The sequence below is a fragment of the Macrobrachium rosenbergii genome, chromosome 19 (genome assembly GCF_040412425.1).
Source record: "Macrobrachium rosenbergii isolate ZJJX-2024 chromosome 19, ASM4041242v1, whole genome shotgun sequence".
NCBI classification, from domain to species: domain Eukaryota; kingdom Metazoa; phylum Arthropoda; class Malacostraca; order Decapoda; family Palaemonidae; genus Macrobrachium; species Macrobrachium rosenbergii.
The window spans coordinates 25,388,403-25,414,525 of NC_089759.1; the positions used below are offsets into that span (position 1 = coordinate 25,388,403).

At 35.3% G+C, this 26,123-nt stretch overlaps 1 protein-coding gene across 6 annotated transcripts in view; it reads left to right on the forward strand.

The window, feature by feature from the left end:
- LOC136848752 (cGMP-dependent 3',5'-cyclic phosphodiesterase-like) overlaps positions 1-26,123 on the forward strand; it is a 593,212-nt gene that overhangs the window by 296,931 nt on the left and 270,158 nt on the right. For all 6 annotated transcript variants that reach the window (XM_067121325.1, XM_067121322.1, XM_067121323.1 and 3 more), the window contains one exon: positions 22,963-23,270. In XM_067121325.1, coding sequence (XP_066977426.1) covers positions 23,001-23,270 — 270 coding nt within the window. In that variant the 5' untranslated portion in view covers positions 22,963-23,000. The remainder of the gene's footprint in view (positions 1-22,962; positions 23,271-26,123) is intronic.

Genomic DNA, 26,123 nt, shown 5'->3' on the forward strand with positions numbered 1-26,123 from the left:
TCTCTCTCTCTCTCTCTCTCTCTCTCTCTCTCTCTCTCTCTCTCTCTCCATACGTCGCTATTTTTTTAATTGAATATAGAGGCAGCAAACATTCCAATAAAAAATTAGATTCCCATTAATACAGTGAAACTCGTTTTTCCATTTTTCTTTCTGCCATGTTTTATCGCATTAGTCTCGTTAAATCATTTCCAGTTAAAAAAATAATAGCTGTTTTATTGTCGAAATAGAAGCTGTTGCCAACTCGTCTATAATCGAATTTTCATTCACGCTGTGCGGGCGAGGCAGGAATTTCAATGTTTCTGACACTTGAAAGTCCAATATGCATCTTATAACCTAAGTATTGGTATAGGTATGTTTGTCGACTGTTTTCAGTCTCATTAGGGGTCGCAGAAAGGGAAAGGAAAAAAATGGCAAGTCAGAGTGATCAATGCCCCATAAGAAAGCATGTTATCACAGTAAAACTTTTTGGGCCTCGGCGACGTAATTCTCTCTCTCTCTCTCTCTCTCTCTCTCTCTCTCTCTCTCTCTCTCTCTCTCTCTCTCTCTCAACCAGAGGCGAAGAACAGGGAACAGAAACTAATCCAAAAAGGTAAAATAAACATGACATTAAAGGATGAAACTCGGGAGTCTGAGAAAATTTACAAGGTTATGAATCTCAAAGGTTCGTCAAAAATGCTGGAAATTCCAGCGACGGATGCTAGAGACGTTGCAGTAAATCTAATTAGTCCGCTGTTAGTGTTTACATTCTAGCTAAAGAGAATAACGTTTTAGACTTCGCCATATTCCTGGTTGTCAACGATTGAAAAGCAAGAATGTTTCTTGAGATAAACTGCCCTCCTGGACAGTGACAAGATCCAGATTCAAGAGGAATTTTAAGAATGGCACCTGAGCTGAGTTCGACAAAAATAGCTTTTAATTAAGCATGTTTGCAGAAATTTTGAGAATGTGATTTGAGAATGCCTTGGAAAAAAAAGGGCGTTATTGAAAAAGTAACTGAAATCCATTGCAACAATTGCTTATAAATGGAAAGTCAAGAAATTTGTTATGAAATTGAAGGCCAACTAAAATCTCGAGAGAGAGAGAGAGAGAGAGAGAGAGAGAGAGAGAGAGAGAGAGAGAGAGAGAGAGAGAGAGAGAGAGAGAGAGAGATTGGGCATATTTTAAAATATACACTTGCAAAACACACACATACAAACAAACAAACAAACACGTCTCGTGAATCAAGAGGACCACCCAGGTGGTTACAACTGATAGCTTTCGCCGGAAATTGGAAAACTGTCGCGGTTATAAAATAGAGTTCTGTGACCCGAACATTTCTCTCGTTCTTCTCAGACGTAGATGTTTTGCGCTTCCAGTAGACTCCAGTTGATCCATCGATATTCTACTTTTAATTCTGTGGTTTACACGGGAAAAATGGTTGTCCGATGTAATTTTTATTTCGATGAAACGACCAATTACTACATTTTTTTTTACGGTGAATATTTTTTAAGGGCAAATGCCAATGAGACTGTAACCTAATGCTCCCTTGAGAAAGGAGGCGTTTGACCAGGAAAGAAACCATAGACCTTTAATCTCAAATGGGAAATTTTTTTTTATAAAAGTCAAAACACAGAACGAGACAGTTCAGTTCCAAAGCTTGCTATTATAAGGAATGAAAAAGCCAATGAACCGTGTAATCTTAATGGGATTACCGATTTCCGCTTAAATTTACTTCGCCCTTCGTACACGTAAAGAATTGCCTACACGAAGAGCGCTTTTTCATTCTAATATATATCACTGTAGATTTACAAGGAAAGTTTGAGTTTGTTCATCTTTCCGATAAGGAAATTTATGGATAGCACTTTTTGATAAGGAAATTTATGGATACCACTTTTTGATAAGGAAATTTATGGATACCACATTTGATAAATTGTAGTAACTATTATATCTGAGAAATAACTGATGGCTTTTATATCTGCAAATATATCAGATATCTGTAAAATATTATTAAAATATGTATTAAAATCGTATGAAGGCTCAGATATATACTAGTTAACCAAACATACACACATGCATATATATATATATATATATATATATATATATATATATATATATATATATATATATATATATATAAAATGTGTATGTATGTATGTATAATTGCAAATTTCCTTGAGACTGATTTTAAAAAAGCTCTGCACTGAAAAAATTGCTTTAAAAGAGGTGATATTGCAGTTAAATTTCACAGTGGAACCACAACATTAATAAACTCTTCCTCGAGCATATTTGATCATTTATTTTCCTTTAACCAGTTTTATAAGAAATAATTCGCAAAGTAAATGTGGAACCCGAAGATAAACTTTGAAATATCGTATATAGGTCAAGACCAAGGATGAGATATCCCTGGACCACGTCCAAGACCCCGTCCTGAAAACTTGGAGATTGGATTTCTGCCGTAAAGTTGAGGAATGCCGGGTCGCCCTTCGAGACGGGATTTTCCTCTAGTCTTATATCAGGGAGTCCGAAAAGAAAGCATTAATTTGTCTAGCCAGAGAAAGTAATTTTTTTCTTTAGTTTCCATACTTAGTACAAACGTTGAAGCAGGAACGGGTGCCCTTGGCTCATAACCGAATAGACTCACGTTCGATCACCGAACGGGCGAGGAAAAAACGAATCTGATTTTGTTGATTTTAGGAGTGAATTATATTTTCGGAGCGTTAATTGAGTATTTATGGCTGCTGTTGGGGTGAGAGAGAGAGAGAGAGAGAGAGAGAGAGAGAGAGAGAGAGAGAGAGAGAGAGAAAATAATAGTCATGTGTGATCAGTATACCGTCGGTATGTATCCCATCATATCAGTTAAAAGCCATTTTCAGATACTTCTTCCGTCTGAACGTCGGTCTCTCTCTCTCTCTCTCTCTCTCTCTCAACAATAGCAACATTACATAACTGCGTGGAAACCCTTTGTTTCATTCAGAGGGAAAGTTGGCATGTTTCATAAGAGAAATTAGAATAGATTTAATTGAAATAAAGAAGATTGCTAGTTGTTAGCAAATATATATATGGCAAGGATATGAATCCTGCAGTTCCGAGTTGGATCATTTCAAAATTGAAATTTTGTCCTGGAAGGTGATGGCCTTGCAAACTGTTATGCTATGCTCCAAATTCCTTATGGGAAGTCTGCATATATTGACAAATTTACAACTGGCTAGGTACAGAGCAGGAGTTTGGGAGGATATTGACTTATAGCAGGCACACACTTACCCACACACATTTATATATATACATGAGTATATATATATATATATATATATATATATATATATATATATATATATATATATATATATATATAATGCCTCCCTGTCATATCCTGACTAATAGCACTTACCTGGGATCGGTTGGTATCTGGTAGCTGCTGCCGAGAAGTTCTCACTCTTTCTCTCTCTTTGGCTCACGGACTCAGTTGCTAATTCTAAAATGCATGGTAATCAAACCCCAGTTACAAAAATAGACATTTATTATGCAAATCTAACAAAGGACAGGTAAATGAAAAACCATGCATATTAGGTGATTAATCCCAGTTATGCTATACCCCAAAGCAAAATAAAACTTTTGCAAGAAATTATAATATGTAAGAACTAACTCCCACTTCCCACAAAACAAACCCAAAATCCACTACATAAGTTTGTCTGTGATAGGTAAAAAAAACCAATAGTCACTTCGGGCCCCAGTTTTATTCCCACAAGGGGCTATATGTCATATTAATCCTTAATGGACAGGAATCATCATATGAGTATCTAGAACAGGTTTTGGGTGATGGACGGGAATCCTCATATGAGTATTAATATTACGCGCTATTCGGTTTGGATGAATTTAGTGGGAAAAATGTTCATAGCACTTCATTACATCTTTTTATTTATTTCCTCATAAATATACCCAGGGATTGCTGTTGGTTTTAGTTCTTATCTTTTATGATAGTAATGTCAGCTATAATTGTAATTTCGCAAAGAAATGTGCAAAGAAATATTATAAAAAACATGTATACCTCACGAAAAGTTGTTGCATCTCCCCATCTCAGTAAATCTCGTAAATATTTTACATCAGATATACTCAGAATTTGTTACTGACTTTAGTTCTTATCTGCTATGATATTGTGTGAGCTATAATTATAATTTTACAAAATAAAGATAAAATAAATTATGAGAAAAAACATGCATAACTTGTTAAAATGAGCACATTTTTACGAGTTTCACGTAAAAGAGGCCCCACACAGGGTTGTAAATAGTCACTTTCAACTTTCCGTGGAAGGTAGAGAAAAATTTGTAGAATATTTATTCTTACACCTTGTGCAGTTGCATGTCTTCCTCTTTCCATTGATGTGTTTTTTCTTGAATTGGTCAACCTTAAATTTTACCCGGTCTGGGGATGTGCTTGATATATTTACCCCATCCCTTAAGGGTTAAGGTTCGACCTCACTCGAAACATTCTTCAGCGACAGGGAATTCCGATTCCCTAGTGTTCCAATGCGTCCCTTCAGTCTGGACTCTCACCAGACAATGAACAATTTTCCACTAGAGCCCTTTGCACCTAGCATTTTCTTTTAACACGCCCAAAAAATTCGATTCACATCGGACCAAAAGATTTCATGCCTTCCCATGCCACTACGATGGAAACTTCCGTTCTTGGACACGTATGACCAACGACCCACTAAACCAAGGGTGATCTTCCAATAAGTGCTGAAAATGCTCCAGATCGCCCTTAATAAACAAACATACTTCCCAACTGCAAAACGGCTGAATACCGCCAACAAGTTCGAACACCCCACATACCTTTGCAGCTCCCCCATTTACGAATGTATATAGGCTATATATATATACATACTGTGTGTGTATATATATATATATATATATATATATATATATATATATATATATATATATATATATATATATATATATATATATATATATATATATATATATACACTAGTTGATCAACCCGGCGCTGCCCGGAAAAACTCGATAAACTCTCTCTCTCTCTCTCTCTCTCTCTCTCTCTCTCTCTCTCTCTCTCTCTCTCTCTCTCTCTCTCTCTCTCTCTCTCTCATAGGTTCTAATTTAAACTCATTCATCAGTATTCTATGAGAATATACGTCTTTTTTAAATTAGGAATATTTAGACTATACTCTGTTAAGCCTTTTTGCTTCTTTCCTATTATTAAGTGAATTCCTGCAGCAGCTAGCCTTCTTCCTCCTCATCAGTCAGCGTAATGTAATGTACCTATTTTTGGTGATTTAAAAAAAAAAATAGCCAACAGGTTTCACTTACTGATAACCTACAACCCGTTCGTACATTTTGCCCTTGTTTCACTGCCCTTTGTCATATCACACCTAACACAGTTAGTAATGAATTGTATATAATAAAGGCAATTTATTTTACTCTTGTGCTGAATAAAAAAAATATAGATATCTCTGTTTAGCAATTTTTGGTGAATTAATAAAAACAAGTTGCAAACATTTTCCAATAGGGCTAACTTCAACTCGTGATATGTACGATTTATATTGGTGTTAGGGACGTTTTTAACGTAGAAAAATAAATTACGATTCATTAACTTTACATTGGCATCAAATGTAAGGTTCACTGAACGATAACAAAAAATTACCGCGGCAACCGTATCAATTCGTACCTATGGTAATGATGTATTAAAGTATCATAAACAAAAACATTCCCATCGTGGAGGAATGTAAGGCAAACGGTTATTTATTGTTTTGAATAAATGCACGTTGATAAAAGATAGAAATGAATATATATCATTCTAATGAATAACCATTAACAAACATTTTATTTTCCTAAATGGCGGGAATGCATCAATAGGTGCGAATTGACTGATAGTTACTCTTCCACTCTTGCTGTTCACGGGTTGATGTAGTTGCCAGGTGTTCATTTCAAATAAAAGTGTGTGAATCACCGAATTTAAGTTCATGCTTCGTTTTTTCATGCATATGCTATGTTCGCGATTGTATAAAAAACGTTACTTAGTTCTTTTAAATTATAATGTGATGAGATAGACTCGGGAAGGCCTGTATATATGGTTAACTGTCAATCGTTCCATCCTCTGTCTCTTACTCCACATCACTCTGGTTGCCGATAATTAATTCCAAACCTCATTTAAACCGATATAGGTTTTCATTGTTGATTTTGTCGAGGTAATAAACAATTGTATTGATTATTATCATAAATTGAGTTGGGTCAAATGATGGCTACGTGCATTTTGAATTGCATTGCTTTATGACTGAATGAAAGTAATTCTAATACAGTCGAACATATCTGTTTAATTTTTTTGGGTGTACTAAACTGATTATAGGGTTTGCAGTGGGAGGAGTTTAACTTCGTCGTGTTCCTTTAGTTTTATGCAGTGCAGGTTTTCAGTGTTGATTTTATCGAGGTAATAAACAATTATATTAATTCTCATATATTATGATCAAAATTCACATAAATTATGATAAAAATTGATATTATAGGGGATTTGGATTTGCTGATGTAGGTTAATCATACGTCTGAGAGCGCCTGCAAGAAAAGGTGGAGCGTCAGGTGAAAAATAAGAATTGACCAATAAAGCACTGACGGAAAAGATGTAAAAACGAAAATTTCATTTGTTTTGTCTGTGTTTGTATGTCTGTCACGGGTTATGGGTTTGATTTTGAGTTATAAACCTTTCTGGGGTGACATAGGGGCCGTGTGCAAAGTTTTGTCTGGGTCTGTCAGGCGATTCGGATTTCTATAGAAGATTTACACACACACACACACATATATATATATATATATATATATATATATATATATATATATATATATATATAAATATATATATATATATATATATATATATATATATATATATATATATATATATATATATACACACACGCATATGTGTGTGTGTATGGTTGTGTTTTAATGTCTATCATGGGTAATTGTTCTCAACGCCTGATTCACTTCCTTTGATTTTTCTCCGCTTATGAACCATAACATATGTAATTTGCTGATGCTGTGTTATTTCACCACTGAAAACAGTTCGACAGGGCAAAATTCTGTTTATATGTGTACGTGTTCATTATTCTCTCTCTCTCTCTCTCTCTCTCTCTCTCTCTCTCTCTCTCTCTCTCTCTCTCGTCTTATGCATGAGTATGACTTGAAGCTTATTCTTACATTTATAAGACCTTTCTCGATCATGGTTTTTTCATTTGGAAATATTTTTGAGATACACTACAAAATGAATTCATATGATATAACAAATCGTATTCAATATCGACAAAGCGGGATTTCCTATGCTCATCAAGATATAGGAAATCCTCTTTCGATAAAACCTTCATAGTGTTTGTATTATGATGAAACTATAGGAAACTTGTTATAAATTCTAATAGCCCGACGTCCAGACTTCAACATCAGAAACCGTCAGAACAAAAACGACGGGATTACCTTAATATTTTTAAAAAGGAACGAAAATAGATTAAATGAACTCCTGCTGGCCTCCATCAATTATATGTTATTGGTCGCGGTGAATGTCAGTGGTGTACGGGGAATGGGGAGCGAAGGGGGAGGGGGAAGGGGAGGGGAAGGGTAGTTTCGCTTTAATTTACTGTTATGAAAGTGGTGAAGGCTGGGGGAAGGGAGGGCGGGGCTATGTATGAGGGATGAGAAGTCCCGTGGCTGTTTTGGGGTGGGTAGAATTGAAGGTTTTATGTGCCTTTAATCTTTAAGCATCTGCGTTTGGCAGATGTCAGAATTGTGTTGCTTGTACCTTCTGTATCTAATTTCGTGACATTTTTATCCGGTGGATGCGGTTTCTGTAACGAAATCATCTTTGATCCAAAGCGCTGTGTCTTCTGTTAGCAAGGACAAGGTTATTCTTGTTTTTTATCTATTGACATTTCCAGTGGAGCTGGAGGTGGAAGAAAAATGTAAATTGATGTAATTTATTAAATTCTAATAGAAAACGTCACTCAGAACAATGTTGTTATACGAAATAACGGGGAAATAATTGTTTAAAATTGGATGTACAGCAATATTGAGTAGCGCTGTAAACGACCTAATTGGACGAATCATCAAGTTATTTGATAGTGGCCATATCGTATCTACTAATTCTGAAATCTGAAAATGGAACGGTGGCCACGCTTTCCACGAAAAAATTCATTACAAATATGAACTAATTAGTGATCCTTTTAGATGCATTAATAAGCTTAATTGCAGAATGCAAAGAACCCAGTTATTAGCTTCTCTGGCAAATATTAAAATTGTATCAATTCCTAGCGAAAACAAGTTCTACTGCTATTTTATATGCATAAACAAGTAAGTCGAGGGCTTTTAGTTTCGATGTTGAAAGTGATCAAGATTTTATTGTAACTTGCATTGGAAAACAACTATATTTACTACTTCGTGTGAGCGTGGACTTTACGTATGTAAAATTGTATTTATTTTATTTCTTTGTCCAGAAATACAGTCATTACGGTCGATATATTAAAAACTCACTAAGCCATGACTATCGTAAAATAATTTCTGTATAAATTTAATGTACTCGTACGCCATAGCAATGAAGAGGTAATTACATCTGATTACAAGTGTAATTATTTACATAGCCATTATTAGGAAGCCTTTGCTGACATGGCAGAGCCACTAATTAGGAGATTTTTTATGGAGCTGGAGCTTGTATTAATAACGTTAATTGTTAAAGGATAAAAATGGTTTGTTTCATGAACAGTTAGTGAAGGACACCTCTCTCTCTCTCTCTCTCTCTCTCTCTCTCTCTCTCTCTCTCTCTCTCTCTCTCTCTCTCTCTCTCTCTCTCTCTTTATACAAAGTATGTATGTTGCCTGTAAACTTTTTTCCGTTTTAAGTGTTTCTCTTGTTAACGTTAGCAACTATCCAGAGATATTGTGCGACCGCTTCCTCACACATTTTTAATAAGAGGCACTTGTGCCGCGTACGGCGAACGTGTTAATATCAAATATAATATATGTATATATATATATATATATATATATATATATATATATATATATATATATATATATATATATATATATATATATATATATATATATATATATATATATATATATATATATATACACTATAATATATATAAATACATATAATGTGTGGGAGTGTTCTTTTTTTAGAGACAGTGATTCCAGAAATTTTCTACAAGTATTTTAGCATGAGATTGTAAGTCCCACGCCTTTTCCTCTTTGACTATTAAGAACTACAAATCAACTAGCAATATCAGATATGTACCTAATTTACTAATTAGGTTAACTGAGGGACGGGGAATCACATATTTTGCGTCAGGATAGATCGATTTAGGCCTCATTCCAGGAGGCGAGGTCGATCAAATAAAACCATTTCGAATCAGTTTCACAATCTAAAGAGAGTTGTTAGGGAGTTTCCCTTTGATATGTTGACTGACCAATTACGGTGACTCACTCAAGAACACCGGGCATCTGTCCCTGTAACACACAAGTTGGTTGTCCACAAAGTTTCGACATTAAGAGAGGGACGGGTGGGACGAAACGGCCGATTCTCGAGTGCGGTCCCCTGCGCAGTGTTTGGGAATACGACGTCTCTGAGGGAATCACTGGATTTGTGGATTATAAGGCAAAATCATTGACGACTCATGGTAATTCTTTATATATATATATATATATATATATATATATATATATATATATATATATATATTATATACATACATATATATATATATATATATATATATATATATTTGTATATCTTTTGTATAGCCTATATAAATTATATATATATAAATATGTATATATATATACATATATATAATATATATATCTATATATATATATATATATATATATATATATATATATATATATATATATATATGAGTATATATATATATATATATATATATATTTGTATATCTTTGTATATATAAATTATATATATTATATATATGTGTATATATATAAGTTGGTTAAGAACCAGGTTCCTGATTCATTGCTTACGCTGACCGAAACATAGTCGATTTTTAAGGAAACGAACCCATACCGGGTCCAATCGCTTGTGAGACGGACAGAATACCAATTACATTGTATCTAGCTAGAGAGGAAAATAGAGAGTGACATGGAAGTAAAACTAATGGGCAAAATGCTTCCAAAGTATAAAATTGCGTACATAAAATTGCTAAATAACAGTCACTTGGGTAAGAGAAGATCCGATATGTAGACATTCAATAACTCCCCTGTTGTAAAAGTATGCGCATGGAAGCCTTGCAAATGTTTCGTAGCCTTTTGTCGTCAACCATCAAGGTAAAGCAGTTTTTCGGATATTTTTATAAGTGTATTATTCATAAATAAGTTACAATAAATAACTCTTTTCATATTTAGTGCAATTCCTTGCCTTTTTCCTCTTTCTAGTTCCCCCTTTCCCAAGACAAGTCGTTTGTATTCGCCTTATGATTGAGCGGTATTTAACGACAGTGTTGACAAAAAAATACAATTCCTTTTTCACACTTCTTTATATTTTGTCCTCTCTTAAGAGAACTCGTTTGTGGTCGTACTAATATGAGTAATACTTAGTGACTCCTTTTAGACAGAATGTAACTTTTTCGTTTCCCCTTTTCTGACTTCTTTTCTGAGACATATTTTTGTGATCGTAAAGGAGAGTGGTGTTTAACAACAGTCTGTGAAATAGAAAACAACTCCTTTTCATATTCCTGTTTCGTAATTCCTCTCTCTTAAGGCAACTCGTTGGTGATCGCAAAATGATAAGTCATATTTAACGACAACTCCGAATAGAATGGAGTTTCTCTTTCACGTTATTTCCCTAATGTCCTCCTTCCAAGGACCGGGATCATTTGTGGATCATCTCGATGTCCCGAAAGGTACGTTCACCATAAATATTCATCTTATGGAAATCCATCATCCTCAGTGATGATTTCTCGTACATCATAGATATTTTTCCCATCGGCGATGTCACCAGCTCTGTCTCCTGAGTAATCAAATCTATCATTCAGTGTCAGGAGTTGAAAAAGCATCCCCTCTCCCTCTACCCCCTTTCTCCACCCCCCCCTCTCTCTCTCTCTCTCTCTCTCTCTCTCTGAATAACCAACCACATCCGTTGGAGATTTTTGCTTTTTCTTTTCCCTCTCTTGGTTCCTTGCACATTTGTCCTTTATGTTACTTATTTTGTTGTTATATTCCGTCCATGTCGGATTTAATTATGTTTTTTTATTTCTTATGAATATTCTTAGATGAATCTGAAGAATAAGAGACAAGGAAGTGTCAGTTTGTGATACCACTAGTTCGGCTACGCATAGTTTCAAATATATATGTGTGTTACACACACACACACACACACACACACACATATATATATATATATATATATATATATATATATATATATATATATATATATATATATATATATTGTAATGCCCCTCTACCCTTAGATGAAGTTCTTCATTAGAGGGGTGGGTAGAGCTCTCGGCTAGCACGCTGTTGGCCCAGCGGTCGACTCTCCGACCGGCCAGTGAAAAACTAGAGGAATTTATTTCTGGTGATAGAAATTCATTTCTCGTCATAATGTGGTTCGGATTCCACAATAAGCTGTAGGTCTCGTTGCTAGGTAACCAGTTGGTTCTTAGCCACGTAAAATAAATCTAATCCTTCGCGCCAGCCCTAGGAGAGCTGTTTATCAGCTCATTGGTCTGGTTAAACTAAGATATACTTTTTTAACCTTTAGATGAGGTGGCTTTAGAGCAGCAATTCCCAACCTTTTTCAAGATGACGATCACCCAGCGGTACTTTGGGTAATTAAGAGAATACCATCATAATACTGGAAACTATAAAGTAGTCCATTTAACAAGACTTGTTTCAAATACTAAAAAAAAGCTTTACCGTACTTACGCAGATTATCCAAAAAATAGAATTTGTTCATATCAGATATTTATTAGGAAGTTAGCAGCAATGGGAATGACCACATTTGTACTTTATGCTTCTTAAGATAACATAATATTGTATATATTTAGTTTATTTTAATATTGAATAATGAACTAAAAACTAACAGTTTGATGGGAGAGATAACAAATTTATTTCAAAATTTTACAGAACACCCAGTATACTGCCTCAAAGACTGACAAGTAAAATAAGTAGCAAAAGGGAAAAATAATAATGCTCAAAGTCTATTATAATCAGTTGTACCGGTTAAGTTTGGTTTGAACTGAATTTTGTCACTCAAAGATTTTAATGCAAATCGTAGAAGAAATGGAATAATACGACTTTTATTTAATACACTTCATAGTAACAATGAGTAGGAAACCAAGAACAAGCGAAAACAACTCTCTCTCTCTCTCTCTCTCTCTCTCTCTCTCTCTCTCTCTCTCTCTCTCTCTCTCTCTGGTCAAAATACATAACGTGGATGAGAATGCTGGGTTTGACCTCGGTATTTTTTTTGTACGTACTGTATCTCACAAATTTAGTAAAATACATGGTATCCCATAAATGTCACGTTTACTGTATCTTACACAAGTCATGCAGGGTGCACGCGTATTCTCAAGAAAAAAATAATTATTAATACCAACAGCAGTGGAATACTGGCACCTGAGTATGATTATGTATTCATAATTAGCAGGTCTGCTCGTTAATTGATGAGAAGTCTTACATCGGTAGCATTGTAAAACTTGTTTTTTAATAATAACCGGTGGAAAAAATGGCCATTAGCGTTTTATAGCTATTCCGGTTCTATTTATGTGCTGTAGTCCTTTTAATTCCTCTTCTACTTATTTCTTCATTAAGAAAGAAGAGATGATATAAACATGTAAAAAATGCACCGAAGTTTTTTTGGCGCGACCGAGTTTTCTGTACAGCATATAATGCTGTATAAAACTATCAGCTACGACTGGCAGCGCTTCAGTTGCTTTCCAGATGCAGTCAAGTGAAGGTTCGTTGCACGCCGCCGGAAAGCGCTGCCAGACGCACAATCCATGGCTAACCTTAACCTTGAATAAAATAAAAACTACTGAGGCTAGAGGGTTGCAAGTTGGTATGTTTGATGATTGGAGGGTGAATGATCAACATACCAGTTTGCAGCCCTCTAGCATCAGTGGTTTTTAAGATCTGAGGGCAGAAAGAAAAAGTGCGGACGGACAGACAAGGCCGTCACAATAGTTTTCTTTTTCAGAAAACTAAAAAGTAATCATCATCTTTTGTGAAGCAGTATTGAAGGCTGCTTAACTACGCAGTTTTCCTGTGATTCGTTAATTGCCGCTTGCTGTTTGTACATCCGAAGGTTCCAGCATTTAGCGACAAATATATCTTTGTTACCTGGTCATTTCCAGATCTCTAATTTCAGAATGTACAGGGTCTGATCAAGGACAAAGCAGAAGTTCTGTATCGGCCTTGGGTGTGGGAATGGCAAAATTTAATGTAAAATTGTAGAATGTAATGAAAAAAAAGAGAAAAAAAAAGCTTTTTTTCCTCTCAGGTAATTCTCTTCACAAAACGGAATTCTCTGTGCCTGTTTCCTAACACCTTTTCTGGAGCAATTCATGGAATTCGAAAACGACGCATGTTTTATTCTGGAAGTTTGAAATAAACAAAGCTTTCATTCCACCCTACCCATTTCATCCCGTCCCAAACCTGATTTTCCTTTCCCTTTTTCCCCCCCTTCCCAACTTCATTCGTAACCCCCTTTCCATTACCCGTTTCCTTTCCTGTTCTCTCACCTCAACAAGTTTGTCACTCATTTTAAATCAACCAGTAATGATGGAAACGCAGTCATTTCTGTCTGGTTACTTTATGTAAATAAATGATGTCACGATAGTTAACCAATCACATCACGACACTGCGCTTCCTGATTGATCACTCTATATTATGAATGATGGCATGATCGTTCGAACGCAGTTCTTATCCATAACATGTGCCTCTTCTCGTCAAAATTATTTTTCTGTCTTTCAGTTGAAAGACAGAAGCCATAACTCTAGCAAAAATATTCTAGGAAAAATAATGAAGTGAACTTTTAGATGTTCCTTTTTTTTTTTTTGTCTCTTCTCAAAATATACGGTAACTTTTTGTGGGGGAGGGGGGCGGTGGATACTGTCAGGAGTAAAACAGAACACTTTTGTATGACCGTTGTAAGATAATAACTCGATTTTTAAGCGAGTACTTTTTAAAGTTATGCCATATAGTGATAAAACTATATGATTTACAGTGCTGCAGGTGTTTGGGAAATATTTGGTTACTGCTGCAATATCTCTAAAATATATGAACTAATTTTTCTATCTAAGAATACGCAAATGAAAGCTATTCAGTAATTTTTATATAATTTTAGTTTGTTTCTCGGTAATTATGAGACCACCACCTTAACTTTGTTAATTGCAAAGAAGCCCAGATATTGCCCTTTTTCAGATCCCACAAAAAAATTGAATTACCTTCACCGAAGATTCTCAAAGAAAATTTTGTCAACTGCAACATTTATTTAGAAGTTAAAATTAACCGAATTTGCATATGATATAATGTAATGGCATATACAAGCAATTGATCGCCTCTCAGGATAACGTAATTGAATTCATTGTGTTTATTTCCATGTTGGAATGAACAAGAAAAGCAAAATCATGTTATGGAAAAGTTTCCAAGTAAATTACAAAATTCTATGGATGACTTGTTATGCTACAAACACTGACGTGCACAATACTATACAAAATGGTTACACTCTCATGTTGCACATTTGTAGCTAATCCATGATTCTGTTGCAAAGAATGTGATTACTCCTAGGCATGTTTATTTGGCTGAAGGGTTTTCAATACAAAAGAAACGTTCTGTTGGAATAAACATAACAACAGACTGAATATTGGAGCAATATTAGACTATACCAGCCACATACAAACCAACGTAAGGCTGTGAGGCTTAATGAAGCTCTGTAAGAAACCGGTCAACTTTAACGCTATATATATATATATATATATATATATATATATATATATATATATATATATATATATATATATATATATATATATATAATATATATATATATATATATATATATATATATATATATATATATATATATATATATTCATATACACATATATATATATAGTTAAAATAAAATTGCTAAAATAAACATCAGCATGTAAGGCCACAAATATTTTTTGATTCACATACGATGCAAAAATGCAGTCCCGTCATCAGGGTTAAAAGAGAATATTTAAAAAACCAACCATACATCAGGTTTATAGTTAAAACCTAACATACAGTAAAACATATTTTGAAAGTGTGTCTGCGGATACATAGAAAAAAAAATTTTATATGAAACTATATTAATTGTTCTATTTAAACAATATATATTATTTCAGAATTCTCTCTCTCTCTCTCTCTCTCTCTCTCTCTCTCTCTCTCTCTCTCTCTCTCTCTCTCTCTCTCTCTCTCTCTCTCAAAAGAAGGATTTCGTTTCTTTTTTTCCCGGGTTTTAGTTCCTCTTTTTTAATGGGGCGAGTATCCTCGGAACTTGTTTTTTTTTTCCTGGGCGAAAAGAAAAAAAAAGGAGCTTCTTTCTTTCTCTTCAATTTTTCTTAGAAATAGTTCATCTGAGTCTTTTCTTTTATTGTAAGTCTTTATCAAGAAATAGATTTTTATTAGGGCTTTGCTCTCTCTCTCTCTCTCTCTCTCTCTCTCTCTCTCTCTCTCTCTCTCTCTCTCTCTCTCTCTCTCTGTGCACACACATATACACACACATATATATATATATATATATATATATATATATATATATATATATATATATAAACATTGTTTATATATATATATATATAAACAATTTCCCCTACGGCGGCTCTGGAGAAAAAGCATTGCAACGGTCACTGCTACATTCCCACTGTTAATGGATCGTGGTTGAACCTAACCGTTTTGCAACTTCCTCAGTGGTACGTACCAACTTCATAGACCTAATCGGGTGTCTCACCAGCAGGGTTTCAAACTCCAGAAAAACGTGCTGTGCTAGTTAATCTTATCAGGCACGCACTTTTTGTGTTCCCTGGATATTTAGGTTCTTCCTTCCAACTACCTCTCTCACCCGATACATTTCAAAGCTTTGTAGGTTATCCTCTCGTCCTCCTTACTGACACTTCTTTATTATACTTTTCTTCACCAGCCTATTCTTCTCCGTACTCTCCACTCGACCAAACCATCTGTAAGCAATCTGATCGATCCTTATCCCCACACTAACCTTTTTATCATTTCTTTATAGCACCACATTTGTTTACTTTGTCACTTCTTTAATTAATGCCGCATTTCTTATGCAAGCACTTCTTCACCTCGGCAGCTTCAGCTGATTTCCTTTCAGTCCCTTTCATCATACACGCTTCATTTCATCAAGGAGAATTAGCTCAGTTATTCCCTCTTACTTTCCATACATACAAGTGTTTTCCACGTGGAATATGTCCTTCCTATGTAATGGCTCTTCTCTGTTCTCATCTTACCATCATCTGTTATATTTACACTCTTTTATCTCTACGAATCAAAAGCTTCAGTCAAATAATGATCCGATATACCCCTGGTCACTCTTCTTCTCACCATTTCATCTATCATTTTACTCTACCCTTTACTCTACTAACCAATAATCTAGAAAAATTTCACTCTTCTCCATTTCTCTTCCCCAACTACTCTTAAAAATATTCTTTAGAAACCATGGAATTCCAACAAAAGGACCCTATTCAGACACATTTTAAGAGGACTCTCCATTTTCATTCATACTCTTCAAAAACCCCAAAAGAATTCCTAGCTCTCTCTAGACCTCCTAGGTGTCACAGACGCAGTCAGCCTTTGTTCTTTTAATTTCTGTTGATAACGCTTTTCACCATTGTCTAAGTAAGTGCTAAAACATCCAGCATTTTCTCCTTAAACAAAGCTACTGTCATATATTTTATTTCTTCTGCACCACATCCACTCACATTCATAACCTCAAGATTTAGAACTTTACTCTTTATGCGTGCGTAGGTGTGTGTGTGCGTGTGTGTATCTTTGTATTGTATTGTATTGGTACTGCAATACCATTACAATACAAATGCATGCCCTCGGCCATTTGACAACGTTTCCAGACACCCCACAGGTATGCAATAGCGTAATAGCCATTTGTATCAGGAAAGGAAGCTCATCTGTCATTTCCAGAGCATTTTGATGAAGGCGCAGTGCGCACACAAAAACACACATACACACACACACACACACACACACACATATATATATATATATATATATATATATATATATATATATATATATATATATATCTTGAGGGAGTATGGAAGTCTTCTGGAGAGATTGTGAAACTTATATATTTTGCGCCTGGATTTTATGCCTGGATCTCAGCTAAAGGATGACTGTGGTACTGACTATCGTCTTATTTTTTTTTCATGTCCCGTTTAATGTATAGGGATATGCTCCATATATTTACAAACACACACATATATATATTTCTATATATATATATATATATTTAAATATATATACATTGTATATTAATATGCTTATATATATATGTATTTATATACATGTCCATATATATATTTATATATATATTTAAATATATATACATAGTATGTATATATATTTATATATATACGGTAATTATTTACATATATATATATTATATATATATGTTTGTGTATCTATGTGTGCGTGTATGCATCTGTTTGTTTATATGTATGTTCAGACATTATTTTTATGTTATTAAGTACAAGTGTCGGGCATATTGCACACCTTGTTAATGTTTGCCGATATACGATGCTCTTGTATATTTAGATGGCCCCTTCAACGCAGATAATTAATGTTTATGTGTATTTGCTGACGTTCAAGTGATTTCGCATATGCGCCTAGCATTAATGAAAGTTAAACAACTACTTGGAGACGGGCCTCATTAAATAAATTTATTCTTATTACTTAGAAACAGTTTCTGTAGATAATTTAAACATTTTTAAATATGTTCATCGCGCTTTCAGTTTAATTTCTTTAGTTTCTGTTTTGATTCGTTAGTGAAAGATTAAAGACAGGAAAAAAAGTAATAAATGCGCCTAAGTTTCTTCGGCGCAATCGAGTTTTCTGTACAGCGTGTATTCAAGGCCACCGAAAATAGATATAATTTTCGGTGGTCTCGGTATAATGCTGTGTGAGCCGCGGCCCATAGAACTTTAACCACGGCCCGGTGGTGGCCTATCCTATATCGTTGCCATAAGCACGATTACGGCTAACTTTAACCTTAAATAAAATAAAAACTACTGAGGCTACACGGCTGTAATTTGATATGTTTGATGATTGGAGGGTGGATGATCAACATACCAATTTGCAGCCCTCAAGCATCAGTGGTTTTTAAGATTTGAGGGCGGACAGAAAAAGTGCTGACAGAATAAAGCGCGGACGGACAGACAAAGCCGGCACAATAGTTTTCTTTTACAGAAAACTAAAAAACCACCTGTACTGGCACTGAATATGTGAATGTTAAAGTGCTCGAAAATTCGTTAGATGAACAGTTTAAGCTTTACGGTACTGTAGTTTCAGGTGGTAATTTGTTTCCCAATAATTTTAGTAGGTTATCTGTGTTGCATAATTCTGTTAGGGTAACATTTATTAGGTAATAAAAGTAGTAGACATCTGAAAGTACTCTGGAAATAATAATTTTATTAGAAATAAAAGTTTTGTGTAGCATCGCCAGCTATATATATCTTTGCTACTGTGCGCTATTATAATTTCCTTAAATTTAAGTTTTCCGTGCGCTTGTATTTTTATGTTTGTTTTTAGCAGTAATAAACACAACCATTACGTAGATGTTATGATTCTTTCAAGAAGAGTCGTTCAAAATCCAGTTTAATTGCATCTGTAATAATCCCCGAATGAAATCTCTTTCCCAGCAAAATTCTGTAGTTATAGAGCTGATATAAAATTCTGTTTACATCATCATTTGATAATTCAGAAGTGACGGTATTCCTGCTGCAGAGCAGTAAGGCTCTAAAGCCTTACTGTCCATGGCGTGCGCCCAACTTACACCGTCTAAATTACTTCTCGCAGTTTTCCACCTCACATTACCAAGTGCAACACCAAACCTTCTCGGACTGTCTCCAAAGGCTTCGATCCTGGGCACTCTCCAACTATTTTTCTTACATAGGTGCCTCGTCTCAAAGGCTTGTGATGAAAAAACGTTGTGCGAATCGTTAAGTTCGTACAGACCTCTTCGAAATTACCATTCATGTCTTCAAATTCTGGAATATGCGATTGTTAAGGAGTGAATAATTCATATGGGAAAGTGTAAATGCTTTACCGCTTTACAGGAAGTTTGGTCAACTTTTATACAATTATATTTCAGTTCTGAGAGAGAGAGAGAGAGAGAGAGAGAGAGAGAGAGAGAGAGAGAGAGAGAGAGAGAGAGAGAGAGAGAGAGAATTGAATGATGAGTATTCCGTCAAAATATTTAGAATAACATCTTCACTGAAAATAGAAAGGACTCGACAAAGTAATTCGTACCATGCAAGAGGGAACCCATTGAAAAGATTCTCTCTCTCTCTCTCTCTCTCTCTCTCTCTCTCTCTCTCTCTCTCTCTCTATATATATATATATATATATATATATATATATATATATATATATATATATATATATATATATACTGTATATATATGTGTGTGTGTGTGTGTATACATATACACATATACATATATATATATACTGTGTGTGTACTTGTGTATATACACACACGCATATATATATACATAATACACATACATACATACTGTATATAAATTAGTTCCATTTCGACGGCAGTTCACGCTTCCCAGTGAATCGACTGTAGATGGGGAATTCAAATGAAAGGGCTGGGGAGGGAAGTCAGAGGATCATAGGGTTAGCTTGAAGATGAAGGGATACAGATGATGGCACTGGTGCCATTCAGTGGAAAGAGAAGAGTGCCATGATTACTGAAAGAGAGCCAGAAAAAATATGGCGGCGATCTCAAAGGAAAATTTATATGTTGACTTTTAATGTCACATTTGTGAAAAGGATTCCGAGTACGGTGGAGAGAGAGAGAGAGAGAAAGAGAGAGAGAGAGAGAGATAGATTTACGTTATGAAGGTTGTGATTTTAAAGTGATTTAGTCATTTACAAAAAAAAAAAAAATAGAATAGCTAAGTTTTGTGAGCGAGTCTTGGAGAATGTTGGATTTGCTCTGTTCTGTATTTATTATCATTTATAAATCTCTCTCTCTCTCTCTCTCTCTCTCTCTCTCTCTCTCTCTCTCTCTCTCTCTCTCTCTCTCTCTCTCTAGCCTGATTCTTTATACGTAGTGTTAGTATGGTTTACTGATATCAACTGTTGCTGTTCATCAAGTCTCATAAAGAGGTTCATGTATGCTAGGATGAAACCACCAATTCGTATAAAATGATGACACGTTTTCCTTACAAGTGACAGTCTTGTATCAGTCTCGTAGTATCCCAAACATGTAATTTGACCTTTTCTTAATCACTGTTATGTGAGCCCAAATGTCCTTGTACGAAGTAATTTATTCAGTTCAAGGTTCTGTAGGGTTGGGAAAATATATATTTGTACACTTTTTATCAGGATGTTTCTTATTACAGTGTAAACGTTAGTTGCCTCCAGAACACTTGGAGCCAGTGGGCAGAGTATGGCCAATAGCATTGTTTAGACAAATAAGTATTTTCAGTGTGTTGCCAAACCAATTTAGCTTTATAATTAGGATCATCAAGTCCATTTTGGGGCTTTGGGACGAATATGATCCAAAGAAAAATTGCGGATATTCAGAATTTTCCTTTAGACTAAGGACATTTTATAGCATACAGCAAAAGTACCTTTCTCTGCAGGAAGGAAATGTATACTAGAGCCCATTCACGTTTTAATTCAGATGCATTCACACTGGATACGCCCTGCCCTCTCAGTGGTCGCATTTTACATCAGAAATTCAATATATCTAAGTATCTTTGTAAGCGAGTTGTAGCGATTTGAACCTGTCTAGAAGAGCCGGTTTTACGTCTAGTGTTAAATTTGATCGAAGCAGTTGTGTGCATTTACATCGATTAGATTCCATTGTTACATATTTCTCCCTTGTTGTAAGTAGTCACATGTAGCACCCCAATTGCCGCTGACAACTTTAAATAGATAGCAGAATAGCTCTCCAGCATCGTAATATAAATTCAGGTTTCATCCTCACATAACCACTGATAAATGGCAAAGATATGACTTAGAGTAGAGAATTTGTAAGAATGTCGTTAAGAATATTTTTAATTATGCCAAAGCTTCAGTTAAATTAGTTTCTTAAACATTCGTGTTTGTCATGGGTGTCATGAACTGAAGAATTAATTTACTTCGTGAATATATACTTTGCTGTCAAATTGCTTCTCAAATTCCATCACACGCTTTCCTCTGAATTCTGGTTTCGGGTAGAAATGGGATGGTTCTGTAACTGACTCAGTCACTCGGAAATTGTACGGCTTGATAGTAGACGTTTCGAGTCTCTCTCTCTCTCTCTCTCTCTCTCTCTCTCTCTCTCTCTCTCTCTCTCTCTCTCTCTCTCTCTCTCTCTCTCTCTCTCTCTCTCTCTCTCTGAGGTCGCGAATGGATTGAACACATTCGCGTTGTAAACGATGCTACGTTGAATATCAAATCGTCAGAGACAAATCGTCGAAATTCCTTCAGGTGAAGTCGTCGTATATTATGTGGAATTCCTTCCATATATCGGCACTGGCAGTGGGATTTTCGCCACTTCTAAAATTCACCAGATACCACGGAAGAAAATATATTTCCATATACGTTGATGATAATATTTCTTGGTGTGTGTTCTTCTACCTAACACAGCAAGTAGAATTATTTGTTGCAAACAGCATAAAATGTGTTTTTCATTTTTTATAACGATTGATCTTTTCCCCTCTTATCATCCTTAAGCATCAGTTAAATTTTTCTTCCATAGAAAATAATTAACGCTGCAATTAAATCTGGATATATTGTGTTTTTCTCTCCGATTATATTCTGAGTTTTCCTCTTTACGATGGTTTAAAAAAACTCTTCCGTTGCGTAAAGAATGTTTTATGACAAATGGGATTTTCATCTTATCACCCTTTGCGAATTATTTGTTTAAGCTTATTAGGTACATATAATCACTGTAATTATATTATTTTACTTGCGATTTGATTTTGCCATTTTGTTTTCATGTCATTTGCTTTTCACATAAAAAGCCGCTTCAGTTGGATTAATATATTTTTCGACGATTGATTTTTTCCCACCTGTTTGCTGCTGCCATTAATTTTTACTTTATTTGACAGGTATATTATATTCGTCATTTAAAATTTGCCGGGAGACGTATTGCAGTTCTGTCTTTTGTTATTCCACAATATTTATCTATGGCATCTTTGGCCAATACCTAGGTATTTTAGGATTCTGTGTTGAATATTTTCTTACATTTTCGCCCTCTGTTAACCTCTGACATTTGTTTTTCCTTCAGCCAGACAAAACGTAAATAAAAACAACAAATTGCGTTAGAATGTTTGCAGTGATTTTTTCCACCCAGCCCCCTCTCCCCCGTTATCCTCATTCCCCCCTTTTTTTCCTTTGGCATTTAAGTCTTTTTCATTCTGAGTGAGTATCAATAACCACTCCACATTTTCCCATTCCGATGGAGCATAAATATTTAACCACTGCAATTGTTTGAATATTTTTTGCATTTTTTAAAATATCCTATTGCATGTGAGCTGCTTCTCGCTCCCGATACAGTATTAATAGCCACTGCAATTACATCCGTAACAGTTTTTAACGAATGCCTTTTTTTTCTCTCCTTAAACCTTTGGCAATTAATTTACTTTTTTTCACCACAATTGGTTTAGGGACATTTTGTGTTGGATGTTTTTCTTCTCAGTCGTGACCCCCTAGCATTTAATTTATTTTCCTCCCGGCAGGTGGCGGTGGAGGCGACAGCAGCCCCAGCGACACCGTTATGGTCGTTAGCGGCGGCGGTGAAACTGCCAGAGCGGAAGATGATCCTTCGGATGCCGCTACGGGCAAAGGAGAAGGAGGAGGAGGAGGAGGAGGAGGAGGAGGAAAGAGGGGCAGGGAAGGAGGAGGAGGAGGCAAGGGTAGCGTGAGGTGCCCTGACGACGGCAAGGGCGCCAGGGGAGGAGGCCGCGATCCGGCCAATATCTTGGAACTGTGCGCTTCCATCACCGATCAAAACGCCATGGGTATCCAGATCAGGCTTAATCAGTATGTAAGTACAGGGGCGTCTGTTTTCGTTGTTTAAATTGCTGGATGTGTCAAGTACTTCATGTTTAGTTGTAGTTATACTTAATCCTCGTAGTTGCTACGTAAAATCGTTAACTACTGGTTTATAAAATGCATCTTTTAAAATGTTAATTTTTCCATGGCAATTATCCCAGATTGTTGAAACTGTCCAGTGCGTATCGTAGATTATTGCCTTTGCACAATACCTCTCCTAGATTGCTGGCTACGTATGATACTTCTCTATGACTGTTGACTGTATATAGTACGTCTGTTAGATTTTTATTAGGAGTACTACACATCCTAGATTATTAACTACGTTTAGTACATCACTGACATTGTTAACTACAGTATGTACGGTAATTTTTACAGATTGTCATGTACAGTACGTACTTCTCTTAGATTAAAATGTACTGTATTAGTGGATTATTGAGTATGCAAAGAAATTATTTCGTTTTGTTGACTATATACCGTTCAACTTTTCGATTGCTGTATACCGTGCTTCCTTTCGGCTTTTTTCAAGCTATTCGAGTATCAAAAGAAATGTAAGTTAATTTCGCCTCTGCTGTACATAATCTTATCGAATTCAAGTTTTCTACCAAAGTAATAAGTGACGCTTCCAGCTGGGCAACATACATTATTTATTTTCTTTTGAATTTACTTTGCTATTTACACATAGATATGGTTATATAAAGTCGTTCACATACTAATTACTTGTTTGAAACGTTATTCGGCATAATATCATATAGAAATTTTGTCGATAGAAAGCGTTCACTCTGGATGTTACGGAAATAACATTGTGCTTTAGCTCTTTTATGTTTTTTCAAAAATTTTGCAGTTAATTAAAATCAACAGTAATGAGGATAATGATGTTGCAAAAATCACAATTTAATTAATTGCATGTGAAAAATGGCTTTGTCGTTGTTTAATTAGAAACGATTGTCAAAGAGTTATTTTGAGGAAAGACTCCGCATAATATGGCATAAAATGTCAGGCATTTAGAACTGCCACCTACCGGCGCTCCGATGAAACTACGCCAATTCATGCTCACGCATAAGGGTGTGATATTACCTTCCTTCTTTGTAATGTCTTTGTCGCAAAGATACGTATATTGTGTACTGAAGAGAATTAATCCTCTCTCAACCTTTAGATGGCAATGATTTATATCACTGTTTCGAAAGACTGTAATTACTGGTGTTCACAGATAAATGGCTGACATCAACACCTGTCAATAGTTATTGAAATGAAGTCTTTGTTGGTTTGACTGTATTGCTTTTTGATATGTAACTTAACAGAAATCGTTGCTGGAAGTTGAGAATAATAACGGTTATATTAATAGTAATGGAGAACTATAAAACCCAAAAGAACTTTGTTAAGTAGGTGTATTAAAATACATTAAAATTTATGCCGAGAACTATCAAGGGCCTGCTTAGAATTCATTATCATGAGAGCTGAGCAGGCTTCAGAAAACTTCGTTGGTTTTGATATATCGAGACAAAAATTTGCGGAGGATTTTACTCTTTATTTCAGCACTCTTGATTTTAGTAGGAGGTAAAATTATAATAGTAAGAAAAATGGAGGATGAGAAAAAGTGGAATAAATGAGAATTTTTTTTTTTTTTTTTTTTTGAAGTAAATCTTGAAATATTGAAATCCTTTGACGTAACCCGGGCCACTGCCTTCATCGTCAAAGTGTAGGAAGCCGAATCAAAATTTTGTAGACAAATGAATTACATCAACTTCCAGCTTCATCTTCTGTCAACTTGTCCAATCTGGTTCGTTATGGTTTTACTGCTCATCTGTTGCTCACGGGGTCGGGGAGGGGAGGCTTTATCCTGCGTGTTGGTCGCAAAGGTCAGGTATCTGGCATTCCATCAGTCCAGGGAATAAGTCTGGATTGCTGATTTCCTGAGCGACTTTGGAAGGTTTTGTCTTTTCGAGGACATCGGTATCGTTAATCTCATATGATATATATATATATATATATATATATATATATATATATATATATATATATATATATATATATATATATATATATATATATATATATATATATATTTGCGGTGCCATAGATTTATACAGCGTTGCAAAATAAGGTTGCATAAGTTGAACTGTTTAATTTATGTATCTTCTGAGCCGGTTTTGTTGTAACTACAAATATAGTTTACATGAAGTCTGGTAAACGTTTAAGTAAATGTTGTTGGCATTTATGCTGGGTCGTTTAGTAAAGGGGCCATTTCAATTTCTTGCACACGGATCCCATCTGAATCTACAGCAATGCAAATGCGTTCGTATCAAATGACCATCCGTCTTTATTCCCGCTCCCTGCCTCGCCTCGCCCAGTCGTGTTGGGTTACATTTCATCCCTTACAATATTGGGTTTGCGCTGAAATTCATCTCTCGTTTCCATATCCCGGAAGAGTTATGCTGCAACTCATATTCATGCGAGGTCTCTTAAAGCAACTAATATGCAGGGGCCTCCGTTAAAGCTACGGGTTAGGAAAGGAGGGATCCTTTGTCTCTAGCTGCCAGTCTGGTTTCTCCTCATCTCTCTCTCTCTCTCTCTCTCTCTCTCTCTCTCTCTCTCTCTCTCTCTCTCTCTCTCTCTCTCACTTTCTCCTTTGTTCAAAAATAGTTGAATGGACGATTCTAATTATTAATGAATTATTGGGATCGAAAAAATATACCACCAAACGAGATATGAAAGAGAAAATGTTTTTGCGCCCTAGCAAAAAATATAGTAAAATGTTAAAAGGAGACTCTCTCTCTCTCTCTCTCTCTCTCTCTCTCTCTCTCTCTCTCTCTCTCTCTCTCTCTCTCTCTCTCTCTCTTTATTCATT